The sequence below is a fragment of the Pinus tabuliformis genome, chromosome 7, assembly GCF_031772625.1.
Source record: "Pinus tabuliformis cultivar Carrire ecotype Pingquan chromosome 7, CPIR1, whole genome shotgun sequence".
Lineage (NCBI taxonomy): Eukaryota > Viridiplantae > Streptophyta > Pinopsida > Pinales > Pinaceae > Pinus > Pinus tabuliformis.
This window is the reverse complement of record NC_142293.1, coordinates 1,017,237,580-1,017,262,499: the sequence shown is the minus strand read 5'-3', so window position 1 is coordinate 1,017,262,499 and position 24,920 is coordinate 1,017,237,580. Positions and strand designations below refer to the sequence as shown.

The window sequence follows — 24,920 nt, the reverse complement described above, 5'->3', positions numbered from 1 at the left end:
GAGACCATGGCAAACTGATTATTCCATTGACAATTTCTGGGCACATTATCTGTTTATTTTTTCTATAATTTGCCTGTTTGTTAATCATGCAATTTTACAACAATTTATTACGGCCCCATTTGATGCTTTGTCACATCTTCAGTAGAGTAATGAACTGTATTTTATGCTGATCTGTGGATTTACAAGAGCCAAATTTATGGCAAATGAATATTTCCTGCAACTTTGTGTGAGCATCAGTCACCTGATAAAATTATCTTCAAAGTACAACTCATGAATTTTAATCTAATGAACCTCTTAACTCGTGTAATTTCTTTACAGGAACTAACACCGAAGCAACTTCAAAAAGGTAATTCTTGTGCTCTTCTTGAAGTAGAAATGTTTAGACTATTTCAGTTTGACAAATATTTTTACTTGTGCCGCTGTTGTTTTCTTTTTTTCTACATCGAAGATGCAGCATTTTACTTGTTCTTCCCAGTCAAGTGTCACATCCAGGAGCCATGGAAGAAAGTAAACTGCAAACTTTTTTCTTAAAGGTTGTTTAATTATTAATCTGTACTTCTGTTTAATTACTAATTTCTTTACTTCCATCTAGCTTTGAGCAAAACATTTTCTACAACTAAAAAGAAAGGGAAGCTTCGCAAGATGTGGGATAGCAGCAAAGTTATATATAATGTGGTTTCGTGGGGTGCTACTGCAGTTGGGTAAGAAATCTGACTTCATTTAAAATATTTGATGTTTTATTTTTTATACTTTTTTGGATTTAATATTTCCTTAAGGTTGGATGTATGTTAGCTGTAAAGTACATTTTTGGGAGAGATTTATAGCAGGTAAATGTCAGATGCACTCTAGTTTCGTTTGGTGGTCTCGCTAAACAAGTAAATTTCAGTGGTCAGTGCTCCTAATTTTAATGTCAGATGCACTCTAGTTTGATTTGGTGATCTGACTAAACAAGTAAATTTCGGTGGTCAGTGCTCCTAATTTCTAAAAGATGATGTGTTTCAAGACTGATTCTAACAAGGTTGAACACTTGACTGTGTATATGCCTACCAGAAATGAAGATTATTCAGAAAATGTTATGACAGCCAGTTGAAGCCTATTCTGTGTCTTGCACCATGTTTTAAAAGTCAGAATAGGCCTTGGAATTGGTTGAAGTTCAGAGCAGTTTTGGGTCAGAATCAGATTGGAATCAGCCAACAACTGGTTTATGAACTGCTTTACTAAAAAATACATAAAGTATTAAAAATTTAATCAAAAAAATATTTATCTACACGACTGCAAATCCAAATCATTGGAAACCAAATATACAAACTCTGCTCATGCATATTCCATGTTATGGTGAATATAGCTAAATGGTAGTGATTGCAATGCATTTTTGAAACAAAAGAGAAACAATGAGACAGTAAATGACCTCCAGAGTCCAGAGCTTAAGAAACAACATGCTACCAGTTACTACATATCACTGATCAACATTATCATTCATCAAAGTCTTCCCATTGTTGGGAATGGGATCCTCATCATGAAATACAGGATCATACTCTGGCTCAAACTTGGACATCGGCAATGCTGGTAGTAGTGTGGTTAGTGCTTGGCATGTTTGCTGCTACCAGTGGGTTATCATCTAAGCCCATCCACACCTTATATAACATTGTTTTAGGGTTTGGGGGGATGGCGTGTGGGGGGTTATAGGGCATTTTTTTTTATTGTTTTATCATTCCAGGATTTTCTTGTGGTTGGGATTGTGCCAGTCCACAGAGGAATCAGTTGAGCCAGCTGGTTTTACCGATTCCATATTAAACTGGCTGGTTTGGTATGAAACCAGTTGCCCAACTGGTTCAAAGGCCTGTTTACTGTATTTTAGGGTCAAAGTGTAATGGTTTTTTAGAACATATCAATTATCTACATTATCAATCATCAAAGTCATCCCATTGTTGTGAATGGGATCCTCATCATGAAATACAGGATCATGCTCTGGTTGAGACTAGCAGTAGTGTGTTTAGTGGTTGCCATGTTTGGGGCTACTAGTGGATCATCATCCAAATCTATCCACCCCTTATATAGCATGGTTTTTGGGTTTGGGGGATGGTGGGTAGGGGATTTAGGTTGTTTTTGCTCTTTTATTGTTTTATCGTTCCAGTATTTTGCTGTGGTTGAGGCCATGCCAGTCCATTGAGGAATCAGTTGAACCAGTTTCTTTTAACAGTTCCATATCAAACTGGCTGGTTTGGAATGAACTTGGTTGCCCAACTGGTTCAATGGCTGGTTTACTGTCTTTTAGAGTCAAGCTGGTTGATATTAGGCTAATACCAACCAATATTTATACCATCTATCACTTATAATTTTACAAACTAGACTATTAACTGACTATTGTTGGTTATCATACATCACATCCTAAGCAATGGGGCACAGCTCTCAGGGGACCCGTGTCTTATCCCATGCATTGGACATGTGACACACTAGGACATGTTTGGCACAGGACACATGCCAAACATGTGTTGGACACATGTCATGATGTGTCCAACACGTTTCTGCAGGAAAGAAGCCATGGGACCTCTAAAAAATGTTTTCACTTCATATTTTCACTTTCAAGTTCAACTGCAGGGAAGGAGCTTTCATGGTCTGTCATTGTGAAGGTGAAAGGGTTAAATCAAAATTTGAAGGATTCCAAGTGCTTTTAAGGCAGATTAGCAAACCAGATCTTTTTTTTTCAACAGCAGCATTTTCTTATTCATTCCACAGAAATCATGGCTCAGTCACCAAGTAGTGTTCCATCTGCTGCAAGTTGCATATCCCTTAGGGAAAATTTGACCTTAAGGTTGAAAAGAGCACATGAAAAATTTGTATTTTAACTAGTATCACGGTGTTCCTTCAATTTTTCTCAATAATAAACAATATTTAATACAATAAACAGTGTATCAATCATTTAATTCCACCAACAACTTGTTTCCACAAAACCAATCCAACAGTACATACTGGGTTTAAATCCACAGTCCTTCCAAACTTCACACTACAGTTTAGATACACAACAATTGCTAATTTATCAGCAAACGCTATTAGCCTACTACTCTTGGCCTGACCTTGCAACCAGTCACAGTAATAGCTGCCTCTGTCCAACCAACCAGACTTTGTTGCCACAGTTTATGCCACAGAGGTGTTCTGGTGCACACACCTTAGATTTGTCCTGCTGCCACAGATATGCACAGAGTTGATGCCGCTGCTCTTGAATCAGCCCTATGCTGCCTTAAACAGACCTCGCTGTCCCAACCAGACCACAGGAGGGGCTCCTGTCACAAATTTGGGCAGATTCTTGACCCAGGTATGTTCTCAAGTCCTCTGATCTGTCTCAAGCTAAGTTGCAGGAAACATTGGAGAAGGGTCCGTTTCCAGCTGGAAACGAAACAGAAATGAGGAAACTCGTACTGTACGGCCTGGAAACTCGTTTCCGGCTGTACTGCCCCGTTTCTCAAGGAGGAAACATGGCCAGTATGGCCAGAAACGCATTTCCAGGCTGTATGGTGGAGTTTCCTCTTCTAACTTGACTTTTTCTTGTATTTTTTAAAATTCTTGTATTTTTAATTTTTTTTTTTCTAATTTTTTATTGGGCGACTAAAATATCTTCTGGATGCTTCTAAATGCCTCTCAAGTTATAAAAAAGAGGATTTTTTGAGTGGGGCAGCCTAATGTTCAAGCCTATGGCCCTAGTGTTGATATGCAGTTCATGGTAATGTTTAAGAACATTCTCCTTTATTTTTCATTTTCATCCTTTTACTTAAATTTTTTACGTTACCATGAAATGACTCAGGATGTTTGAGTGGTTTGGCCCTCATTGGATTTCATATGGAGAAAGTAGAATTTTAGATCTCACTCAAAATCCATCTGACTTATCTGTTTTTCAGGATTGGGGGGTTTGCAATGTTTCCATTGGATTTTGTCATGTACTAGGGTATGGAACTTGTATTTAATCAAGAGAACCGAGCCCTCTATGCAAGGGAGACTCCCAATAATCAAGAGCACGTAAGGTACTAGGGTATGGAAAATATATTTTAATCAAGAGCACTAAGGTCGTTCGACTATGTAGGAAGAGACTCCCAATCAAGCACAAGACAAGAAATTAGAAATTTCTCGTGGCTGATTTTGGATATTGCTATTTTCATTATGTGATCATTCGTGAGTAAATGTGATGTAAATTTAGAGACTTATAGTTTATGCATTGACAATTGACAATTTAATCATAATGTAATAAATTAGAATGTATCATGTAGGCTTTATGATTGCACATATCTCTTAAATGTCCTAATATATATATCCCCGTTTCCAAAATTTGGGGGGGGGGTTCACGTTTCGTACCCGTTTCCCCGTTTTGTGCAACTTAGGTCTCAAGATGTGCTGCTGCCAGTGAGGAACATCCCAGGATAATCCTTAGCCCAGCAGGGCTTAAACAAACCCTTGTTGTCACAGAATACACACTTGAAGTGGGCTGCTGACTCAGTAGGGTTTTGCTGTCCTAGTTAATGCTTCACTGGTACTGCAACGCTTCTCTAAGGTGGCTGTTGCCTCAGGTAGGGGCCTAGGAAATCTCCGCTGCCAAGATTTTTTTTTCTCAAATGAATTTGTTGCCACAGGAAACTCCTTGAAGCATGTTGCATGCCTCAGGGAGGGTTTTCAGGGCTGTTTGCTGCCCAGGTTCGACCCTCGCTGTCCCTGGAAATGCTTTAGACAGGCTTCACGTCACAGATTTGCTCCTTTTTTGCCCAAACAAACCATGTCACAGAATTTCTCCCTTGATCGCCACAAACAGATGAATAATGCAACAGAAAAATATGCCAAATAGAACAAGGGGAAATGATTGGCTAGGGTGGAATCTTTCGCCACCAAAACCAATCAGAGATAAGTGGTCTTAAAAGTTAAAACCCTTCAAGAGCCTTAGTTCACAAATCAGAATATCAACAAACCATGATGATAAAAATGATTATCCTCTCTGCTTTTTATAGATTTCCTTTGGGGTCTTCCCTCCTAATTTGAATTTGAGTGGCTAACAATTTTGCCTCCATTTACCCCAAATTTGGCTGTTATTACAAGTTTCCCTCATTTACCCCAAATTATGTGATGTTATCCCAATAACATCAAATAATGGGTTCCCCCCTTTACAAAAGACTGTAGCATAAGGGGTTAGATAGGCTACTTTGTCCTCCTTGGGACATTCAATTAGAAGAGGACATTACAGTTCCCCCTTCCTGACATTCCTTGTTCTCAAGCAATTGCATGTTCCGGTATTGGAAGTTCTGTTCTGCCTTCATTTACAAATGGTATCAGAGCAAAGGGTATTGAGTTTGAAACACCCCCGGCTCACGCTGGGCAGGAGATTGTTGGAATTGAGCTAATTTCCTCTCGAGGATCCGATTTCCTCTCAAGGATCCGTTAACTCTGGTGACGCGTTCATTCACTGACACCTGCAGGTTTTTGTGTAAAGGAAATCATGATCCCAACAGAGGTTGGCCAGATGGTCACTGTGATACAATTGGAAGCTTTTTATGTGCTAGTTCCAAGCATCTATTTTGAACCACAACACCTTTCTTCCAGTGTCACTCCGATGATGGCACTGACAACCACAGTGTGGGTCCAGGTGTCCTTGTAATGTTATCTGAGGAATTTTCACTTACTTTCATAAGTTAGTTATAGTCTAAACTTGTACCACGGGGCACCCTTTTCTTATTGGCAGGCTGAGCACTATCTCTATTGACAGAGGAATATACCGTACTATCAGTGTGGTTTATTTCTGGTAATAAAATAGAACTATTGATGCTATTAGCTTGCATGCCTTGACCTTTAATAACAGTTCTATTTTGCAGGCTACCTTCATTTTGCTTATAAGCAACTCCTTGCGACTAAGTTCCACCATTAGTTGACCAAATCTCATCCTTGTCTGCACCCATGATTTCTGGCAGTACTTCAAGCTTTAACAGATCTGCAATTGGCATTTACAGCCAAGTATATATGCTAGGAAGATGCCACAATACCCCATCCAATACTTGTATCCAAATATTTCAAAGCTGAAAATATGAAGTAAAAAGACAATTTTCTATTGAATAACAGCCCCCGTACATAACATAATTTAGATTTGAAATTAAAGGGCCTCAAGAGTACAAAATGAAAGATACAAATATGAAACAATGGATTTACAATACAATATAGCAGCCCTGAATATTTCCACAAATAAAGCTCTAGATTTGCCCCAAAAACATCTTCAAATTCCAGTGCTATTGTGTAAGGTTTTTCCCACTGTGAAATCCCAAATTGGAAGTGAGAGATAGTACTTATTTTATAGTGTACCTTCAAATTCCTTCCAAGGAAAAATTATAAAAGAACCCTAGAAGGATTTGGATCTGATCCAATAATATTAATAAAAAGTCATGTGAAGCCCTCTTGAAATCCTCATAAAGTGGAGTGTTCCTCATATTGTGGCCATGTTTGACTTGGAAAGGTTCTTGCTACCATGTGTCCGTTTGGGTGCTCCTCAAATAGCACTGTTTGATCCCTTCAAAAGCTGAAATATCCTTGGAAAGGTGGATCTCTATGCAGGCATGCAGTCCATGGGCAGTGGTTGTTTCAACCACCCCTCAAAGCTACCAGGCCCTCATGGAGAATCGTTATTCTTCAATTAAGATCACTATAAAATATGATTTGCACTCCAATGTTGACCACCCTTGATGATATCTCTGACCTTGAAATGTGCAACCTCATGCCACATGTTTTGATACCAACCAAAGCATTTCTCCATTTAGGGTTGCCTTTGTCTTGCCAATGTATATATAAGTCACGTATGCAAGAATATGGCTCCATATATGTAATTCTTACTTTTTGGGGAATGTGAACCATGCCCAAAGGTGACCTCCAAAGGTCTAAACTGCATCAAATCATGGTAGAAAGTTGAAACCCTTCTTGAAAGCAAGACTGTCCACCAAGGGGATCTCAGAAGCCTCTAGTCCAACTGCTATAGACCTTATGCATGTGGAAATTCCATGGATGCAGAATTTGGATGGAAAATTCTGCATTCAAGTGCCTACACAAATTTGAGTAAACCTGTAAGGAAATAAGTAAAAAATATGACTAAAAAACAATCCTTGACACGAGTAGGGCCATACTGTTTGACTAAGTAGTCTGTTATATTATGACCCAAAATGTTATTTTGGTTGGGATAATGGATTTTATTTGCGTATGTCAGTGATTGCTTAGTGGATAAATTATCTTCTGGACATGGCTTAGCTCCTTAAGTTCAGTTATGTTATCTCAAGGAGTTTGAATACTTGGAAGCAATGGTGACATTGCATTTATGTGCTTTTGTTTATCTTCCATGATAACATGACTGGGTGAAAAATTCCAAGGATGCATGTTATCGTTTGCTTAATTTTGTGATTTTGTTGTTCTTCCTTGATAACGTATCTGGTGAAAATTTCCAAGGATGCATTGCTCGTCAGCATCTGACTGCTAATTCATCATTTTTGCAGGATCTACCAAAATCCTGCTTTGATTAGAGCGGCTTCTGTTGCCTTTTGGACCTCTTGTCGTGTAGTTTCCAAGTTAATGTGAACATACAATGGGGAATATGACTAACAGTTGTTGCCTTGTATATTAATGATTCAAATGCTCATGGAGCAATTTATTAAGGTTATTCTTTTCCATTTGGGAGTTTCTATTGGAGAATTTAATGAGCTGATAGTTGTCCATATAGCTCTCTTTTGTTTTCTCATGCTTTCACTATCTTTTCAAATGCAATGTACAAATCTATCAATGCTGTACATGAACTCGAACATAGATATTATGGACGTTGTAAGGGAAAAGTTCAATTTAGAGATACATTTGCACATAAGAATACAAAAAGGCGTTTTATCCTCTGGTAATTTGATCTACGTTACTACTATGGTGTTATTCCCTATTTATCAATCATCTGTATTATCTATGTAGGCTTTCTGGGTGATATAACACATTTTCACTTTTCAGACCAACCATTTGTCATCAAAGATTTGGTGAAGTATATTCGATGAAATGCAGGAAAACTTGTATTGTAGTTGCCCGTGTTCCTTAATAAGTTAAACTATGGTAATCTCACAATAGATTTTAAACATTACTTTATGGGCTTTTAAACATGTTTGTATTACCAATGCCCACACCAATTCCTATTGATCTAACTCTTGGAGTTTAACATTAGTGGCCTTATAAATTGACCTCTATCAAATTGGAGGTTGCATTAGTGTGTGGATTCATAATGACAAACAAGCAATATGCAAATAATGTAAGTTATTGAAAGTTCATAGTACGATGTGAGATACCTTGTTATATTTCATGTCATCACTAAATTCATCAAAAACAAGATAACACAAAGGCATGGATAAATGTTTATTGGTTGACATTGAAAAATACCTTCGAAACTAGTTATTCATGTAGCAAACACTTTGGGAGATGTGCAAGACCTTAGATAGGCATGTTAAAGGCTGTTAATTTAGCCTCAGTTGATGACTTAACAATATACGAGAGGGTAAGGCTTTGATTCTTTTAGCATTGACCATCAACTAGAGTATAATGATAATAATGAATACAAGATATCTTTTTTCTCTCGTAATGATAATAATGAATACAAGAGCTCTCTCTTCTCTCGTATATACAAGTGACTCGCGAGCGAGGCTAACATAAAATACAAATGTACTCATACAAGTAACCAAAAGAGCAACTCCACATGCAATGCCCTACAATACAAAGATGTATATGTGTCAAACTAAGGTTTATCAAACCATAAGTGAAATGCTTTCCAAAAGTATGATCCTCTTTGGGCTCAATGTCTGCCCTTCTAGATAATGTGCTTTCCAACAAGACATTAGTCCAACACTTCCTCTTCTACAATTGTTTGTTGTCCAACTCTAATTGTGTGCTACGACCCACTCTCATGTGTGCCAATGTGGTCACAAAGCTTGGATGCTCAACATATGAGTGTGGGTCAAGTGTTAAAAGTATGTCAGATGATCTCAAGCTTCAGGGTCTAAGTGCCCTCCACCAAGTGCCTACGGTACTTCCTAGTTAGGTAACCCCCCTAATCAAGCATTTGAACCCCCCATTTTGTGCACCCAATGGGTTGGTCAATATGTCAATAGGGGTAATGAACTTGTAGGTATGGATGCTATACCAACACTCTAACCAAGGTTAAACAAGCTTACTTTGTTTAAGTATATTCCAAAGTCCGACCGAACCTTGGAAGTTTATTGTATCATGTAATCTAACTTATTTCATGTTTTATGATTTATTGGTATGAGTTGTGTTAAAGTAAAGGCACATGATCCAAAGTTTATGGGTCAAAAATGACATTTTACTCGCCCTTAAAGTTTTTATTATTCCCGGTCTAGTATGAAATATTGTAATTGATTTTTTTAGCAAGGAAACTATTTTATTGTTTATAAATCAAAATCATACATATATGCAAAAGTAAGTAAGATTTAGGTCTTGGGTTGCAATGAAAAATATTTTCTTTAACATCTAGATTGGGCGAGGTTTAGGAAAGACAAAAAAAAAGAACCTTGGGAACCCATCTAAAGGGAAACCATGTCGAACTAGAAGCGTTTTGAAGAGAGTTCTTAGGGTTAGCCTACCACGATCTCAAGATGAAGGGATAAGTGCCCTCCACCAAGTGCCTAGTGTTCTTCTTAGTTAGGACCTCCCCTAATCAAGCATCCCCCCCCCCCCCCCCCCCCCCCCCCCCCCCCCCCCCTATTTTGTGCAACCAGTGGGTTGGTCAATATGTCGATAGGGGTAATGAACTTGTAGGTATGGATGCTATACCAACAGTCTAACCAAGGTTAAACATTCTTACTTTGTTTAAGTATATTACAAAGTCCTTGAGCAAACCTTGAAAGTTTATTGTATCATGTAATCTAACCTATTTCTTGTTTTATGATTTATTGGTATGAGTTGTGTTGATCCAAAGATTATGGGTCAAAAATAACATTTTACTTTCCCTTTGAGTTTTTATTGTTCATGGTCTAGTATGGAATATTTTAATTGAATTTTTTAGTAAGGAAACTATTTTATTGTTTTTAAATGAAAATCATACATATATGCAAAAGAAAGTAAGATTTAGGTCTTAGGGTGCGATGAAAAATATATCCTTTAACATCTAGATTGGGCGATGTTTAGGAAAGACAAAAAAATGAACCTTGGGAACCTATCTAAAGGGAAACAATGTTGAACTAGAAGCGTTTTGAAGAGAGTTCTTAGGGTCATGCTACCATGATGGAAACCAAATTAGACCTAGGTTAAGCTTTAAATTGTAAAAACTGAAAAACAAAATGTTAGAAAAACTCTTCATAATAGAGAAAAAGCCATGTGACCTAATAAAGAAAATAGAGAAATGGTGGCTAATAAAGAAAATAGAGAAATGATGGATAATAAGGAAAATAGAGAAATGGTGGCTATGCCCATGCTAATGGAGTGGCTGAGACATCAATGAGATTGTCTTTGGAGCACCCAATAGATTCAGAAGCAAGGACACTACCATGCATTTTTGCCAACCAAGCATAAAGAGTAACTAGTGGGTGACTTTGCTTTTCCAATATGTCAAGACATTGGTAATCAATGTGGTATTAATTTGTGTAACAATTTGATTAATTCAATTAATTTAATTTTACCTCAAGTTAAAAAAGGGTTAACTATCTTATTGAAAAATATCACATTTTCCTTATGATCATCAACATGACCATTGCAGTTGAAATCTAAATTTAAATGTTTCATCATAAATAACCTTGAATGAGGTTACTTTACTACTTGCAAAAATGTTTGCTATTTGGACATGTGTTTCTATGTACTTACTTTCTTGTATTCAACTTTATTCTATATGTGCTCTTTGTTTTTATCTTGCTTTGGGAGGAGCCCCATTGCTCTTTATATTGCTTTCTTGTATTCAACTTTATTTTGTGTGCTTTTTGTTTTTATCTTGCTTTGGGAGGAGTCCCATTGCTCTTCATATTGCTCTCTCTCTCTTCACATTGTGCCTTCTTTACTCAATTTTCTACTCTAGGTTTTTTTTGCTCTTAGTTTTTATGTCTGTCTTGGAGGAATTTGGTGGTTGTTCATATTGCTCCTTGTTCACACATTCTCTACATTTTTATTTCAATATCTCAATATTCTAATCGACAAATTTCAGTGTTTATCATTTATTTTATAGATGTGTCTACTTGCTATCTATTGTACTCACAATTTGTTCTTTAGTTTATTGTCATTGAATACAAAGAATTCCATATTGAATATTCAACCGAAATTAACTTCAATGTGTATTTTACTAATTTATGTCATTTTTAGCCAAATTGTAGAATCTATGTACATAGGAATATGGGAATGATCACTACATCTAGTAAGGCGATTGTTGAAGGAACATAACAACGTCATATCACTACACAATAAAAGATGAAGGTGACAATGTGTGCTAAATTTATTTGCAAGTAAAAAAAACATGGAATTTTGTTTTTCTCTATTGCAGTCACCCTCAATGTCTAAGCTAGTGTCTCATTTTCAAACTTAGGAAGTGAGCCATTTAACCAAGACAAAATCTTTAGGGTGTTTCTTACTTGTTGCTTTGGTTGATATGCCAAGGCTTTAATCTATGTTGACATCCTCTTCATCATTGAATTTATATTGATTTCCTAGAATTCATCCAAACTCTTCAAACCATGTTTCACTCCATGTATTGATGACATATTCCTTGCACTACACCATTCTCTAGATATTTGAATTTGGGAGGTGATTAGTATACAACCTTTGAACATTCAACAAATGCTTATAATTATAAGATAATTATATCATTGAAAGGTAGTTGTGGTTTACAGCGGTTAGGCATACCATATTGCCAATCAAATTGTCAAGGAATTTAATTTAGATACTAGTAGGTATACCATATTGGCAATCAAACTGTCAAGGAATTTAATTTAGATACTAGTAGGGATAGCAACATACATTCATGTTTTGACAAAATAACACTTTATAATTATTGTTGTTTTAAATTCACTTGTATGCATCTAGTTGGAATATATGCCATATGCATTGCAATAACATACTACAAATAGAATAAGTGATTCACCTTTTAGTACAACATGTTTTAACACATGCCAATATAAAAAATGAATAATTAACATGTATAATATAAATCCACCAAAAATATGTTGCTGATTTATGTTATTGATTGAGTTATTTGAGAAGATTTGAAAAAGAAGTTTATTGATTCTATCTATTAAAGTTGTTAAACATTCTAATCAATTATAATGTTATCTTTCACTTCATTTGCAACTTTAAGTTGCATGCAAGTGATGGGGCAAGGCATCAACACACATTTATAAAAATGTAGAGAGTAAGGTGGTTCCTGACCTTATGAAGTAAAATTAACTCCACTTATAACTTCCAGAATTTCCATGTTATATTATAAACGTTGTGTTAGTTAAGGTCCCTTGGTAGTACAATGTATATTAATGATATGATGGGTACACTTAAACTTGTATTTTAAGGAAAATTGTGACAATTCGTCTTAGGTTTTGAGACCACCTTTTTCTTGGGACCAATTGTATGATGCATATATCCATTGGGTTAAGGAGTGGTTATAACCTCTATCACAACTTAAAATAGCTACAAGCGAATATAGAGGCGTCTATAAAAACAAAACCCAATTAGTGCTTCACTTTACCATATTTCCTTATCATAGAGTGAAGTGTGAGCATAGGAGACCATTGCTCAATTGAGGATGGTAATAAAAATAAGTAAATAATAATTAATGAGCTATCCACTCAAAGCTAATCTTGTTTTTGTTATATCTTTTTTGTGTTGCAAGAAGATGATTCAAGTGTGTGGTAACCAAAATTACTTTTATAAGTTGTAGTTTTAAGAAAAGATATAGACAAAAACTTCTGTTCAATGTCATTGTTAAAGCCTTGGCATATGTGCTCTGTTATTGTTCTCTGAAATTGCTTGTCTTTCTTCATCAACCAGTTAAAATTGCTCAAAATTATTATGTATACTTACAACATTATTTGATACATTTAATGAAAAAAAATAGAATCATTATTTTTGTTCCAATGTTCTAAGAACTTCACTCCCTAGTTAATTGTTCTATAGTTTATATTGTCATTATATAGTCCTTGCTCCAAAATTTCCTCCCAAAAATTGGGAGTTGCTTAATAATAGTTTTTGAAAGATGACATAGTCTTAGACCTCAAGTTCTTGGGCCTAGTTTTATCAGAGCAAAAAAATAGTCTAGTCAAAGAATTTGCACAAAAAAGATAGAGGATATTAATAAGTTTAAAACCAAACTTTACCATATACTAATATTTTTATGAAATGGGATTCAATCCACACTATTTTTTTATCTGATAATTTATTTATATGATATCTAGAGTTTTTGGATAATTGTACCCATTATTAAATTTCAGTTATATCTTCCCGATGGGGGTGAGAATCGAGGTGAATGTGGTCGATGGATCCAATGAAGATTGATAATTGGGTTGGTGAGGTGGGCCGTACCTCCAGGCCCCCTCATACCATGTGAAGGAGGGGATGGTGTACAGGAGTAGCAACTCTCGGGGGTGTGAGCATTTACATCACCTTAGGGGTGGGAAGAGTTGTTGAGTTGATAAGCGGGATGCAGAAGGAGTGGGGACTCCGGTTCAATGGATAGGCGTGGTGGTGGATTTACAATTGGCCTCCTGCTCGATGACGAAAGAGGCGACGAAGATGCCCAAGAAGTGGTGGTTCCTTCAGTTTTCTTGGGGAGATATGGACCGCTACACCTAGGAGTGGCCAACTCCTGATATTTCTCGGGCGGACATAGCTAGATTAGGTTGGCAGACATGGTGGGAAGGCAAGTGATATTTTTGGGTCATTTGGGGTAAGCACTGCCTCTGCAAAAACCGACAGTGCATTAGAGAGGATGGCGCTTGGGGCGTATCTTGCTCCTAAAGAACTATCGTCCTCCTCGTCACTGGCTCTGTCCATTGGAGTGACTGGTGCGAGGGGGAGCGTGGGGACGACATCAATGGCGTGACCTCAAGCTCAATTTGGAGAACGGGAGGGACACCTTCCATTGCCGCTGACAGGGCAGTGCACCCAGTGGAATTGGGTATAATTGCTTAGCGACAAATGACACCTACTCTTCGACGTAGGCGACCGAACCCTCAGGAGCAGCCAGGGACGGGTAGGGAGGAGACCCTTGCCTTGGAAACCATGATGGACGACAGTGGGAGTGCACTAGTGGGAGAGGTTCGGGGTGACGGTTCTGACATGCGTAGAGGACGAGGTGGCAGACTTTGTGGCGGTAGACAAGGCGAACAAAGTCGAGGGAAGCTGGGTCAACATAGTGGGGGTGGAGGCACGAAGACACCCTGCATCGACATCAACTCGAGAAAGATTGGCCCTCAGAGAGGCGGAGGGCGCAGGAAAACTTAAACAACTACAAACGATGGCCACGATGACGCCATGTACCCTCTAAGTTTGCACCACTACTGCCTAGATAGTTGTCGAGATCTAATTCAATCCTTGATGACCCAGATGGATGCGGTAGAAGAGCCAACAGGGAAAATCACGGCGAGTTGATGGCTACTCTGGAACACATGCATTATTTCCAATGCCAGGTCAGGGAGCGAGTGGTGGTAGTCTGGAGGGGACAAAACCAGTTAACGGAGAAAGTGGAACAACTAGAGACTTGGATGGTGCACTTTGAAGGGCACGTTCAATGCACCTTTCGTCCTCCGCCTCCTCTAGGAACTACTCCAGATAACCTTGCTTCAGTCACCTCCGACGACTAGTATGTCCTCTGGTTTTCTTTTTGTTTTTCTTGTCTATTGGAGCCTATGGCCCTCCCATTTGTGGACACTGGAACTAGCATCCTTTTTGTATTTTTGTCACCTTCTGCAGCTCACGGTCAACAAAACCGGAAGGGGTGAGACCACATGCTTTTTGGAAATTTAGGATGTATATCTCTTTTTTAAGAATGAATAGAATGTTGACTTACAATTTTTTGTTCTTCTTCAGTTATATCAATACCCTGGGATCTTTGGACTGAGTAATGTTAGTGCACTAAATGTGTTTGAGTGTGTTTGACTCATGAATTGTTTACAAGATGTATATGGGCGGAATTTATGTCCTTGAAAATATATATAAAGGTATAGAATTACTGAAGCATACTTGAATACTTCTTCAGTATTAAACTTGACAAATTTCTCATGTATTGCTTCAGCTAGGAACTGACTAAAATGATAAATAACAATGGGTTTAGAATCAACAAAAAATATGGACAAGGAACCAAGGACGGCTTCATTATCATTTTGATAAGAGTTGTAACCAAGAAAATAGGACAAAATAGAGGTGATTTGCTTGGTTCTATTAGGGAAGATGGATGAATCATAAGGAGGGTTTATTTTAGGCAAAGGGCTATCAACAAATAGGAATAGTTTAAGGGCCTGGGATCTTTTAGTAAAGTCTATTTTTTGATAGGATTCTATCAGGTTCTCATGGGAAAAAGGATGAGTTGGTGTAGTAGAAGGGGCTTGCAACATTTTCTCAATGGACTCAGAATTGATTAAATAAATGATTTCTCATGTGGGTGAAATAATTTCTCTTTGACTGGGATTATAAGATTCATGGCATTTCCTCACAAATTCAGGTGCTCTGTGTATTTGAGGAAAAATATAGTGAGGGAGTTGGGAGTCCTAGAGACCTATCTCATCTGTCTAATCAATTAGTTGATCTTCCATCTAGCAACAGATTTAGTATAAATCAAATTGAGAAGAAGTCTCAATGATTTTACAATCTCTGTTGACCAGTGGAGTATGATGGAAGTCGACCTATGGATGAATCAGGGGATTTGGGACTTCTGTAATTTCTTTTTCTTTAGGAGGCATTTTGGCCAATGAACTGTAGACCAAGAATGATGGAAATAGGCTTGAAACATAGTGGTTACAGTCAAAAAAATATTACTGTAAAAGGAGAAAGTGGACTTGGATGCCAATTTCCTGAAAAAGAAAAATAATTGCTTAATGTCAGACAGTGGTTGAGCTGTGGCGAAGAAACCTCCAATGCTCAGATTTGGTTATAGAAATGGACTGTGTAGCCATTTTCATGAATTAACAGGGTTTATAATGGAAAAATGGGAGCGGGGGTGGCAATGAATGGTTAAATTTTGCATTAATTATCTAACGGGATTAATTAACGGGTCTTTGACTCATAAATTCGTGGGAGCGGAATTGAATGGATAACGGATAGGTGACAGTGGATTGGACGGTATACATGAGATGGAGTGTGATGTGGGGCATGATGTGGAGCGGTGGTAAATGATCAATTATATACCACTTTCAGGACTAAGGTGAGGTGGCAAGTAGTTTCGAGATTTTAAGTCCCAAAACACTAAAACGTGGAAAAGGTTGTTTACGACGGTGGTTCAGGAAACTGTCCTTTTCGGACCCCCCCCCACCGATAAAGTTTGGGCAGTGAATGATGGCCAAGGAGGGACGTGGGCCATCAAATCTTATGCGAGTATGCGGGATGAAAGGTAAGGTAAGGGGTGTTTAACAGTGAAGCAGAAGTGATGGTGGGGTCATGACTTTAAGGGCAGATGTGACAGCTGCGGGTCATGGCGAATAAATGAATAAATGGAGACATTTATGAAATATCATAGATGATTTTTAAAACTTACAGTTAATTAAAACCCATTATTGTATTCATAGCTTTCTAATGTTACATCTTAGGATAAAATCAATTTGATGCTCCAATTACTCCTACCCTTTTACTCCTAACATTTTTCATTTATCTATCCAAGTGCATTTAAGCTAGCAACTCAATATTTCCTTTCTATGACTAATCTACCTCTATCCTTATTTCCTTCATTAGCTCAGATTACACTGTTGAGCCAATTTTATTTTCTACCTATTTACAATCAAATTTAAGTGATTACACTATATAATTAGATCAAATAAACTAGCGTGGCATCTAAACAAACTGCACACAACTATTATTTGCAAAACTGAACTAGACTAAGAGTAGTGGTATTTGGATTTGAAACACTTTCAGAGTTTATTTGTTTTTTTCTTTTCTTTCTAACCTAACATTTTGTTTTTTCCTTCATTTTTTAGGACATTTATTCTAACATTTTATTTGATATGGACTTGTTTATTAAAAATCCCTAACATTTTTAAATCAATATTATTTTTGTCCACATCCTAACTTAACATTTTTTGCAATATATTTTTATTTTTTTACTAATTGATTATAACTTACCAAAACCCAAAAATGCTACAACATGGCCTACTCTAGTTTTTGGGAAAAAGAAGTAGATATAGAATTGAGTTCCCTTTTGAAAGATTCATGAGTCTATTGAAATTGTAAAAACCTTATCTTCTATTGCTGAAAGATACCATTTTTAATCTTATTATGGATGATTCTATCAATATTTCTTATTTTTGAGTAAGTGAGAAAAGGAATAAACATTCAAGAATAAAAATATGGTCTTATTAACCTAGTTTTCAAAACAAGCAACCAACATAATAAGATACCCCACAAAGAAATAAAAGAACTTTGATAACCTCAAAAACACCTTGAAAATAACACCGTGTATTACGAACATCATTTCATAACAATTGAAAGAGCCACTAAGATGATATGATTTTTTCGCAAAGATGCAAACACTTCTTAGTGCCATTCCTCTACAAATAGCCTAATAACATGGTCAAGCAACATACTCATTCTTCAAAACTCTCAATGCCCATGGATATCATCAAACTCATTGCTTGATTTGATAATTTCACAATTCTACATCATAATTACTTTTATTCTGTCACTTTCTTGGCTACGAATTTTCATATAAGCAATCACACAGCCCTCCAACACTTGAAGTCTAGTTTCCTCCAAAAAATTTATATTAAATAGAAGTCCTCCACTATGACCTGTTTTCCACTAAAAAATTAATATGGACTCATTTGAAATAAATTGGAACACTATACATTGTTTTCACCTTAAATTTCACAAAATGTACCAGTTTTGGTCAAAACTATTCGAAATAATTATTTAAATTAAACAAAACTGGGCACTCTGATATATCTTTCACTTAAAGTAAAGAGTTTGGACTTCTTTAACATCAAATGTGATGTCGTGGAATGTTTTCGCCCTCAAATTTCATAATATATAACCAATGTGAACTAGATAATTCAAAAATATCTTAAATGGCACAAGTTTGGGTACTTTAAGTTATTTTTCATCGAGATATTAAGGATAAAGATTTATTTAACATCAAATGCAAGGTTTTGGATTGTTTTCACCTCAAATTTCTCAAATGAACCATTTTTCACCCAAATTCTAAGAAAGAATACTTAAATTGTAGAAGGTTGGGAATTCCGAACATCTTAGAATAGTTGAAATAACCTTCAATAATATACTTACATGCTTTTTGATCATGTTGGCTTGAAAGAGTCATTAGGACGAAGACCCTGGGTTCGGGCACATGAGGCCAACAATAGTCCACTGTAGTTTAGGATAGCGCCGAAATTTTCACCTTACCCCCAAGGGTGAGGAGTCTCACTCGAGGCGCACCACGACCAAAAGGGAAAAGGGTTCAACATTGAGTCATGAAAGTATTAACTAGGTTGTTGAAAAGTGTGCAACAAGAAATGCTAAACTTAGGAAGTGCTAAAAATAGAATTGCTAAAAATAAAACTTCTAAAAATAGCAGTTTGGCCAATGATCATTTTGGCCACCTTGGGTGAGAGGTGAAACTACTAAAAATAGCATCTTCTAAAAATAGCATTTCTGGGTCCTTTCCTATTTATAACAGTCCTAGGTCTATCTATAGGAAGTAAATTTGAATTTGGTCTTACCAGTAGTTTGGAATATTAATTAATTAATTCTCCATGAATTAATTAGTTAAGGAAAATCAAACTTGAAGTCTTTGTGAGAACATGCAATTATTTCTCCACTAATTAGGGAATGTGTCCTTGATTTGCTCCACTGATTGAGGAATTAAGGATGAGTTCTATATTGAGAGGATCAATTGACTTAGTTTAACTTAGTCAAGTTCAATTAGATTAATTTAACAAGTTTTTAAATTAATGAGATACAATTTGTTGAAGCTTGCATGCATGTGACAACTGTTATTTTCAGATAACTGTGTAGTCACTCATGGATAACTGATGCATGTCAGTTCTGTCAGAGACCCAGTTGAGATCAGAGAAGGGACAATGTACTATCAGTTGGATGAATATTTTTCCTATAAAGGAAGCTCATCCATGATGAGGATTTATCTCCTTCAGGTTTGTGCAGTTATTTCAGAGGTTAGTGTTGTGTGTGAGGTGAGAATCACACAGGTTGCAGCTAGAGGACCCAATAAAATTGTGCATAGAAATAGGAGTCTTGGAGGGCAGAGGAGAAGGTTTGTGAGAAGCCTTTGACTGTCTATGAGCAGTAGAGGGATTGTACTGAGAGCTGGATAGCTTTGTGTAATCCGGACTATAATTCCACTTGTATGCTAATACAGAGATGGGGTTTTAGGCTGGTGCTTTCCCTTGGTTATATCTTCTGTGTTATGTGTGTTTGATTTCTCCATATTAGTTATATGTGTTCTTATTGATCTTGCTCAATTCAATTAAGCTTCCGATAAATTGTCAGTAGAAGTAGATCAAGTGTTTTGCTTTAGTACATTGCATTACCAGGTGATCTATAGGTGGGAAATTTCTACATGGTATCAGAGCTAGCTAATTTGTAGAAAAATTCTACAAAATTCTACACGGGTTGCATTCGATCACATATATGGACACATTATATATAACATAGAGATAACATCATACTCATGATAACATAAGGACTACCAATTACATGCAATTGATAAGACATTCAATTTTTTTAAGATTCATCATACACAGGGCCCAAATACATCACAAGCTGCAACCGATCATAGTAGGTCTTTATATTAATATTAACAATCAAACATTACAATATAATTCGGCTTCTGCTGCAAACAACTACATGAAATACCCGGCTCAGTTCCATGGGTTTAGTTCAGCTCCACGGACCATGTCTTCCAGGCTCCTGCAACCATCCTTCCATCTACCACAATTCGGGATCCTTCCACTTCCTCTCACAGCTCTGCTGCTCCTCTCCTCAACCTCCTGAATTTAACCCCACTCCTTTCCTGGTCTTCTCCTTTCATATGTTTCCCTGTTACTTAGACTACTAGTTCTTTCTCGACTGTTCTTCCCCTCGGCTGCTTTTACACCTTCCCGTCCCCTCTGTTTCCTTTCCCTTCCGCTACCACCTTGCTGCAACTCTTGCGCAACTGCTTGTTCCGCCAACCAACCGTTGCTACCACCCATTTCCTTCTTGTCCCTTGGCCAGCCAAAATTGGTCAAAACCTTTTCAAAATTTAAACTAAGGCCCCAACAGATCAAGATATAACTCAAATTAAATCAAGTCCAACATCTATAACACATATCTATAATACAATGAATTAATGACATTCCAAGATCAAAATGGACATAGCATAACCATTGAAAAAACAATGACAATTCGAGCCTCAATAACAACAATTATGGTTAAAATTTTACTGGAAAAGGTTCACCAAAATCCATAAGGATATGGGACATGGTTTTATTCTGATTTGTTGGCTTCCCATAGAATCTCATGCCTCATTATGAGCTATGAGATTCAGTGTGAAAGGAATCAATGGTAGAGAATCATAAGATGGTTGTTTGATGAAATCAACAATCACCATATGATTGATATCTCACATATAAAAAAATTCTTCTATGTTTTGATATTTTTGTTTAAAATGCATTTTAAAATGTATAAATGGATTCACCAACCTTAAATACTCTTGTAGCATTTAGATTTTGCAAAATATAAGCCTCAAACATGTGATTATGACAAATCCCTAAAAAATTAACCAAAAAATATGCCATAAATTTAAAAGAGTTAATCTATGACAAACATAATAGACATTATTTATATTTTTGTAAATAAGTTTCTTTCTATTAAACTGATACAAGATTACATAATATCAAGATCCTTTTGTTGTCATTTTCCATATGCGAAACCATACCAATGACAAAATTTATGCAAGACATTATACCACAATACTGGTAAATTCCAATTGATGTAGAAAAACATTAATCTAACTAAAACAATCAAAAAGACATCGAAATATCAATGGTTCCTGGAATGGTTAGATTGAATCTAGATGTAGGATTTATTTTTTTATAGAGGTATTCCTCAATGCAATACAAACCTTCATGTTATTCCATCCCCAACAAAATTTATTGATCTTTGTTTATTACAACTATAAGTCCCAATCTCTAGTATTCCCATAAGTGTCTAGTCCAATTTGTCAAAATATGGAGGTGAATTTCATTTCATGCCAGGTTGGCCAAAAGTTCTACTGCCTTATTGCTCGTTCCCCTAACGTGAGAGTGAATAATGTCCAATAATAAAATTGATCATATGGTTAATACATGTGATATATTTTTCAAATATAAATTAAAGAAACACATTATGGCATAATTACTATAATTAATGTTTAAAGTAAGAAGTTTAGAGTTTATAAAATGGAATGTACTACATAATAATTGTTTTTAATCATTTTTTGGATTTTTTAAAATTATCTAGAATTATAAAGGATATATAAGAACATTAATATATTGAATTGGATTAAGAGTTTAATATTTTATTGTATTTTTTTTTTAAAGAGGGAAACACATTAATGGTGAAAATAAATTTAAGTAGTTGAAAATATTATAATAAAAAAGGATGTTTTGTCCATTTTGCAATTATAAATGTAATGTTTGGATAAATTGCATTTATGAATTTATAAGTTGAATCTAGTTGTGGTATCATTTGCATGCACCATTAGTGATAGGGAAAACAACATACCTGAGGATATCCCATTGTATCGTTTGGAGTGCAAGATTGCACACCCATGGTCTCCTTTAGTATTTAAGGATATGTTAGGGTCCTATAATATAGGAATCCTAGTCACTTTTGTCTTACTATTTCGTTTGAGGTCATTTTTGTAAATATTAGTCCTAGTTTCATATGTGTCATGGTATAGATGGGTTTTGTACAAAGAGGTCAAATGTGTCAAAATGTCATTGTAAATATTTTGACTAAAAAAAATTCTTTTTAACATAATTCAATTTGTAAGGTCATAAGGAGTCATGAGAGAATTGGTAAATCATAAGTTTGTTATGTTAATGTCATGTCAGTCATGAAAAATTTAGTTTGAGAGTTAGTTATTGGTTAAGTGTGTCATGTCAAGCTCATCATTGCAAAAGATGCCCCTCTCATCACATCTTTCACATCATCAAGTGGCCCATTATCATTCCAAAAGGAGGTTTCAGTGGCATGGAGTGTTTGAATTTGTTTGAAAGTCTCTCATTCTCCCTTATTTGAAGCTAGAATTGATCCTCAAGTAGTTCGAAGGTCGAAGAAGAAGGTTGTAGGCTCAAAGGAGAATTTACTGCAAAAGTTGTAGACTTGCTATGAAACTAAACCAATTGGTGCACATTCATCATTTCCATTTTAAAATCGCAATCATTTCTATAAATTTCACTCTAGGCCATTTTGGGAGATTATTTGAACTCTTACCTTCATCCAAGATCACTCATTTCCTGTTTATTCACATTAGAAATTTGTGGTGTGGTTGTGCTAAGGTATTGTGCAAAGGAGGCAGGGGCGCTGTGTCTCCACACAACACTACTTTTCTTGTCAATCTGAAGACTAAACTCTTTCACAGGTGAAAAATTGAATTAAATTTTTGTTCCTTGGATGTGAATAAATTTTAAATTGCATGCATGAGCCAACTAGAACCATTCAAAACCTGCAAAAGGGAAAATTCACCTTCACTGTGTTTTTGTAACTCGCTGTGCTTTGCAAATCACTGCGAATTATCCTAATTGTTGAGCTACTGTACAATCCTTGTATTTTTCATTTCTTTGTTTCCAAGATTGCATTCTCCTTTGCAGAGCTTCCATATGCAAAGTTTCCTATGTGTTGAAATCACATTGAAGCCCCTCACCCTAACTATTGTGCTTGTTTGAAACCTAATTGCCTTTGTGCTGCATTTTTATGTTTTTAGCTTCATCAAACACCCAAATTCTTGTCTACCACCTTGATATCAAATTTTTCTTTGCCATTCAAGTGAATTAAAACCTCTTACCTATTCCTTTCTTTCCTAAGAGGTCTTCCAAAAGAAGCAACTTACACAACAAAAATTTGTAACCTAGCCAAGCCATTAGGTTTAACATTTTTGGTGTAAACGTGGAAGTTTTGTCATTTTTGGTGAAATGAGATTTGAAATGGGTCTCCAACATGGTTAGAATTATGTCAACATCATGAAAAGGATGTGCATATTATTCAAAGACATCATTGTTGATCAAAACCTATTAAGAATAGGTGGCGCTGTGCTTTTGTACTGGCACTGCATTTTTGGCTACAGAAGAATTGGTCAAATTTGGAGGCTTTTGTACGATGGAAGAAATATTATAAAGAGGAATTTTTTCACATCCAGGCTTATTCACACATAATGAAGTCATCAAACAACCTAGAGATTGTTGGAAGTATCTCAACCATGGAGCGCTGTGCTTTTGCACTGCATTTTCACAAAATCATTGTATTTTCACCATATCTCTTAAAACATATACTCGATTGAAATGAAAATTTTAAAGGAAATATATAGAGGTAATATGAATAAAACCACTTAATTTTAGGTTAAAATGCTTCACAGTTTTCGATAAATGGGCCACCGTAATCTATAACCACTTTTATATTTTCACAAAATTCGTGATTTAGATTTGGCTCAAATTATTTGTGGAGAAGAATTATGATAGTAGTAACTCGATGTAAAATTTTTAGCTCAAGAGGGTTCACCGTTTGGGAGATATTCACAAAATACAGGTTGCTGCTCAAGGTGTTGTGAAAGTTGATAGTTTGCTGTGAAAGTGGGGGTTAGTCAATGAGGAGGTCTACAAGCACTGTGAATCCTATCTCAGAAGTTCAATACCATCACAAAGATATTTCAAGAATACCCATTTTCTCCATTTTTTCAGAGGAGGGCTGCAACCATACAAAACATGGAGGGCTACTTTGACTTGCTGTGAAATTGGCTCATTTGCTGCGAAACTAGACAATTAGCACCATTTCACTTGATATTTCAAATTTTTGGTTTCTAGAAGCAGTCTGGATCATGTGAATAGGTGGAATATAGTCTTAGGAGGTGTATTTAATGATTATTTTCAAATATTCCAAGTTGGTGATGTTTTAGGCATAGATTGGTAGTAAGTAAAACCACCCCTATTTTTAAGCATATGGACTAAAATTCGATGTATCTAGTTGTTTGACTAGTTTCTTGTTTGAAAATTTCACCTAGATGTCTGAGATGGAATATTTTTTATATATTTAATATGTAAAAATCTAAGAGAGGGTTCGGTTGGTGAGATTAGAGAGAGAGATTCCTTGAGTGCATTGTATTTTCTGAATATTGTTTCCATTGAATGAAAGACATAAGGTGATTTGCAGGGATTCATGTGTCAGATATTGATGGTGTTGTGCTTATTTCTACTTTTAAGTTTGTATTATGTGTTTACATATCTTGAATGTATGTCTTCATGCTTGGAAGAACCATATGTTTAATTCAAAATTCATCTTAATGGTGCTCTGATTTAGTTTTCCCAAGTAATCTGTGTTTTCTTCTTAAAGCAGATTTTAGAATTCATTTACTGTCTTAATGCTCTAATTTTTATTTTCACCTTTCTCACACTCACCCTCCTAAAATGATTTAATTTTATTGCATCACTAAGACTTCCTACCTCGCCTCTGTAAAAAAACACCTTTCTCTCTTCATCATCTCACTAGACAAATGATAACTTTGA

The 24,920-nt window shown here is 36.1% G+C and overlaps 1 protein-coding gene across 3 annotated transcripts in view; it reads left to right on the top strand.

The window, feature by feature from the left end:
- Positions 1 to 7,895, top strand: part of LOC149251013 (uncharacterized) — a 138,717-nt gene extending 130,822 nt beyond the window's left edge. The window contains exons 4-7 of one of the 3 annotated variants that reach the window (XR_016266853.1): positions 319 to 346; positions 449 to 507; positions 593 to 701; positions 7,503 to 7,601. Coding sequence is in view for 2 of the 3 variants with exons in the window: in XM_089459299.1 (XP_089315425.1) it covers positions 319 to 346; positions 593 to 701; positions 7,503 to 7,584 (219 nt within the window). In the remaining variant the exon portion in view is untranslated. Of the gene's footprint in view, positions 1 to 318; positions 347 to 448; positions 508 to 592; positions 702 to 7,502 lie in introns of all 3 variants that reach the window. The other 2 variants (XM_089459299.1, XM_089459300.1) reach the window with 2 other exon arrangements.
- The last annotated feature ends 17,025 nt before the right edge of the window (positions 7,896 to 24,920 follow it).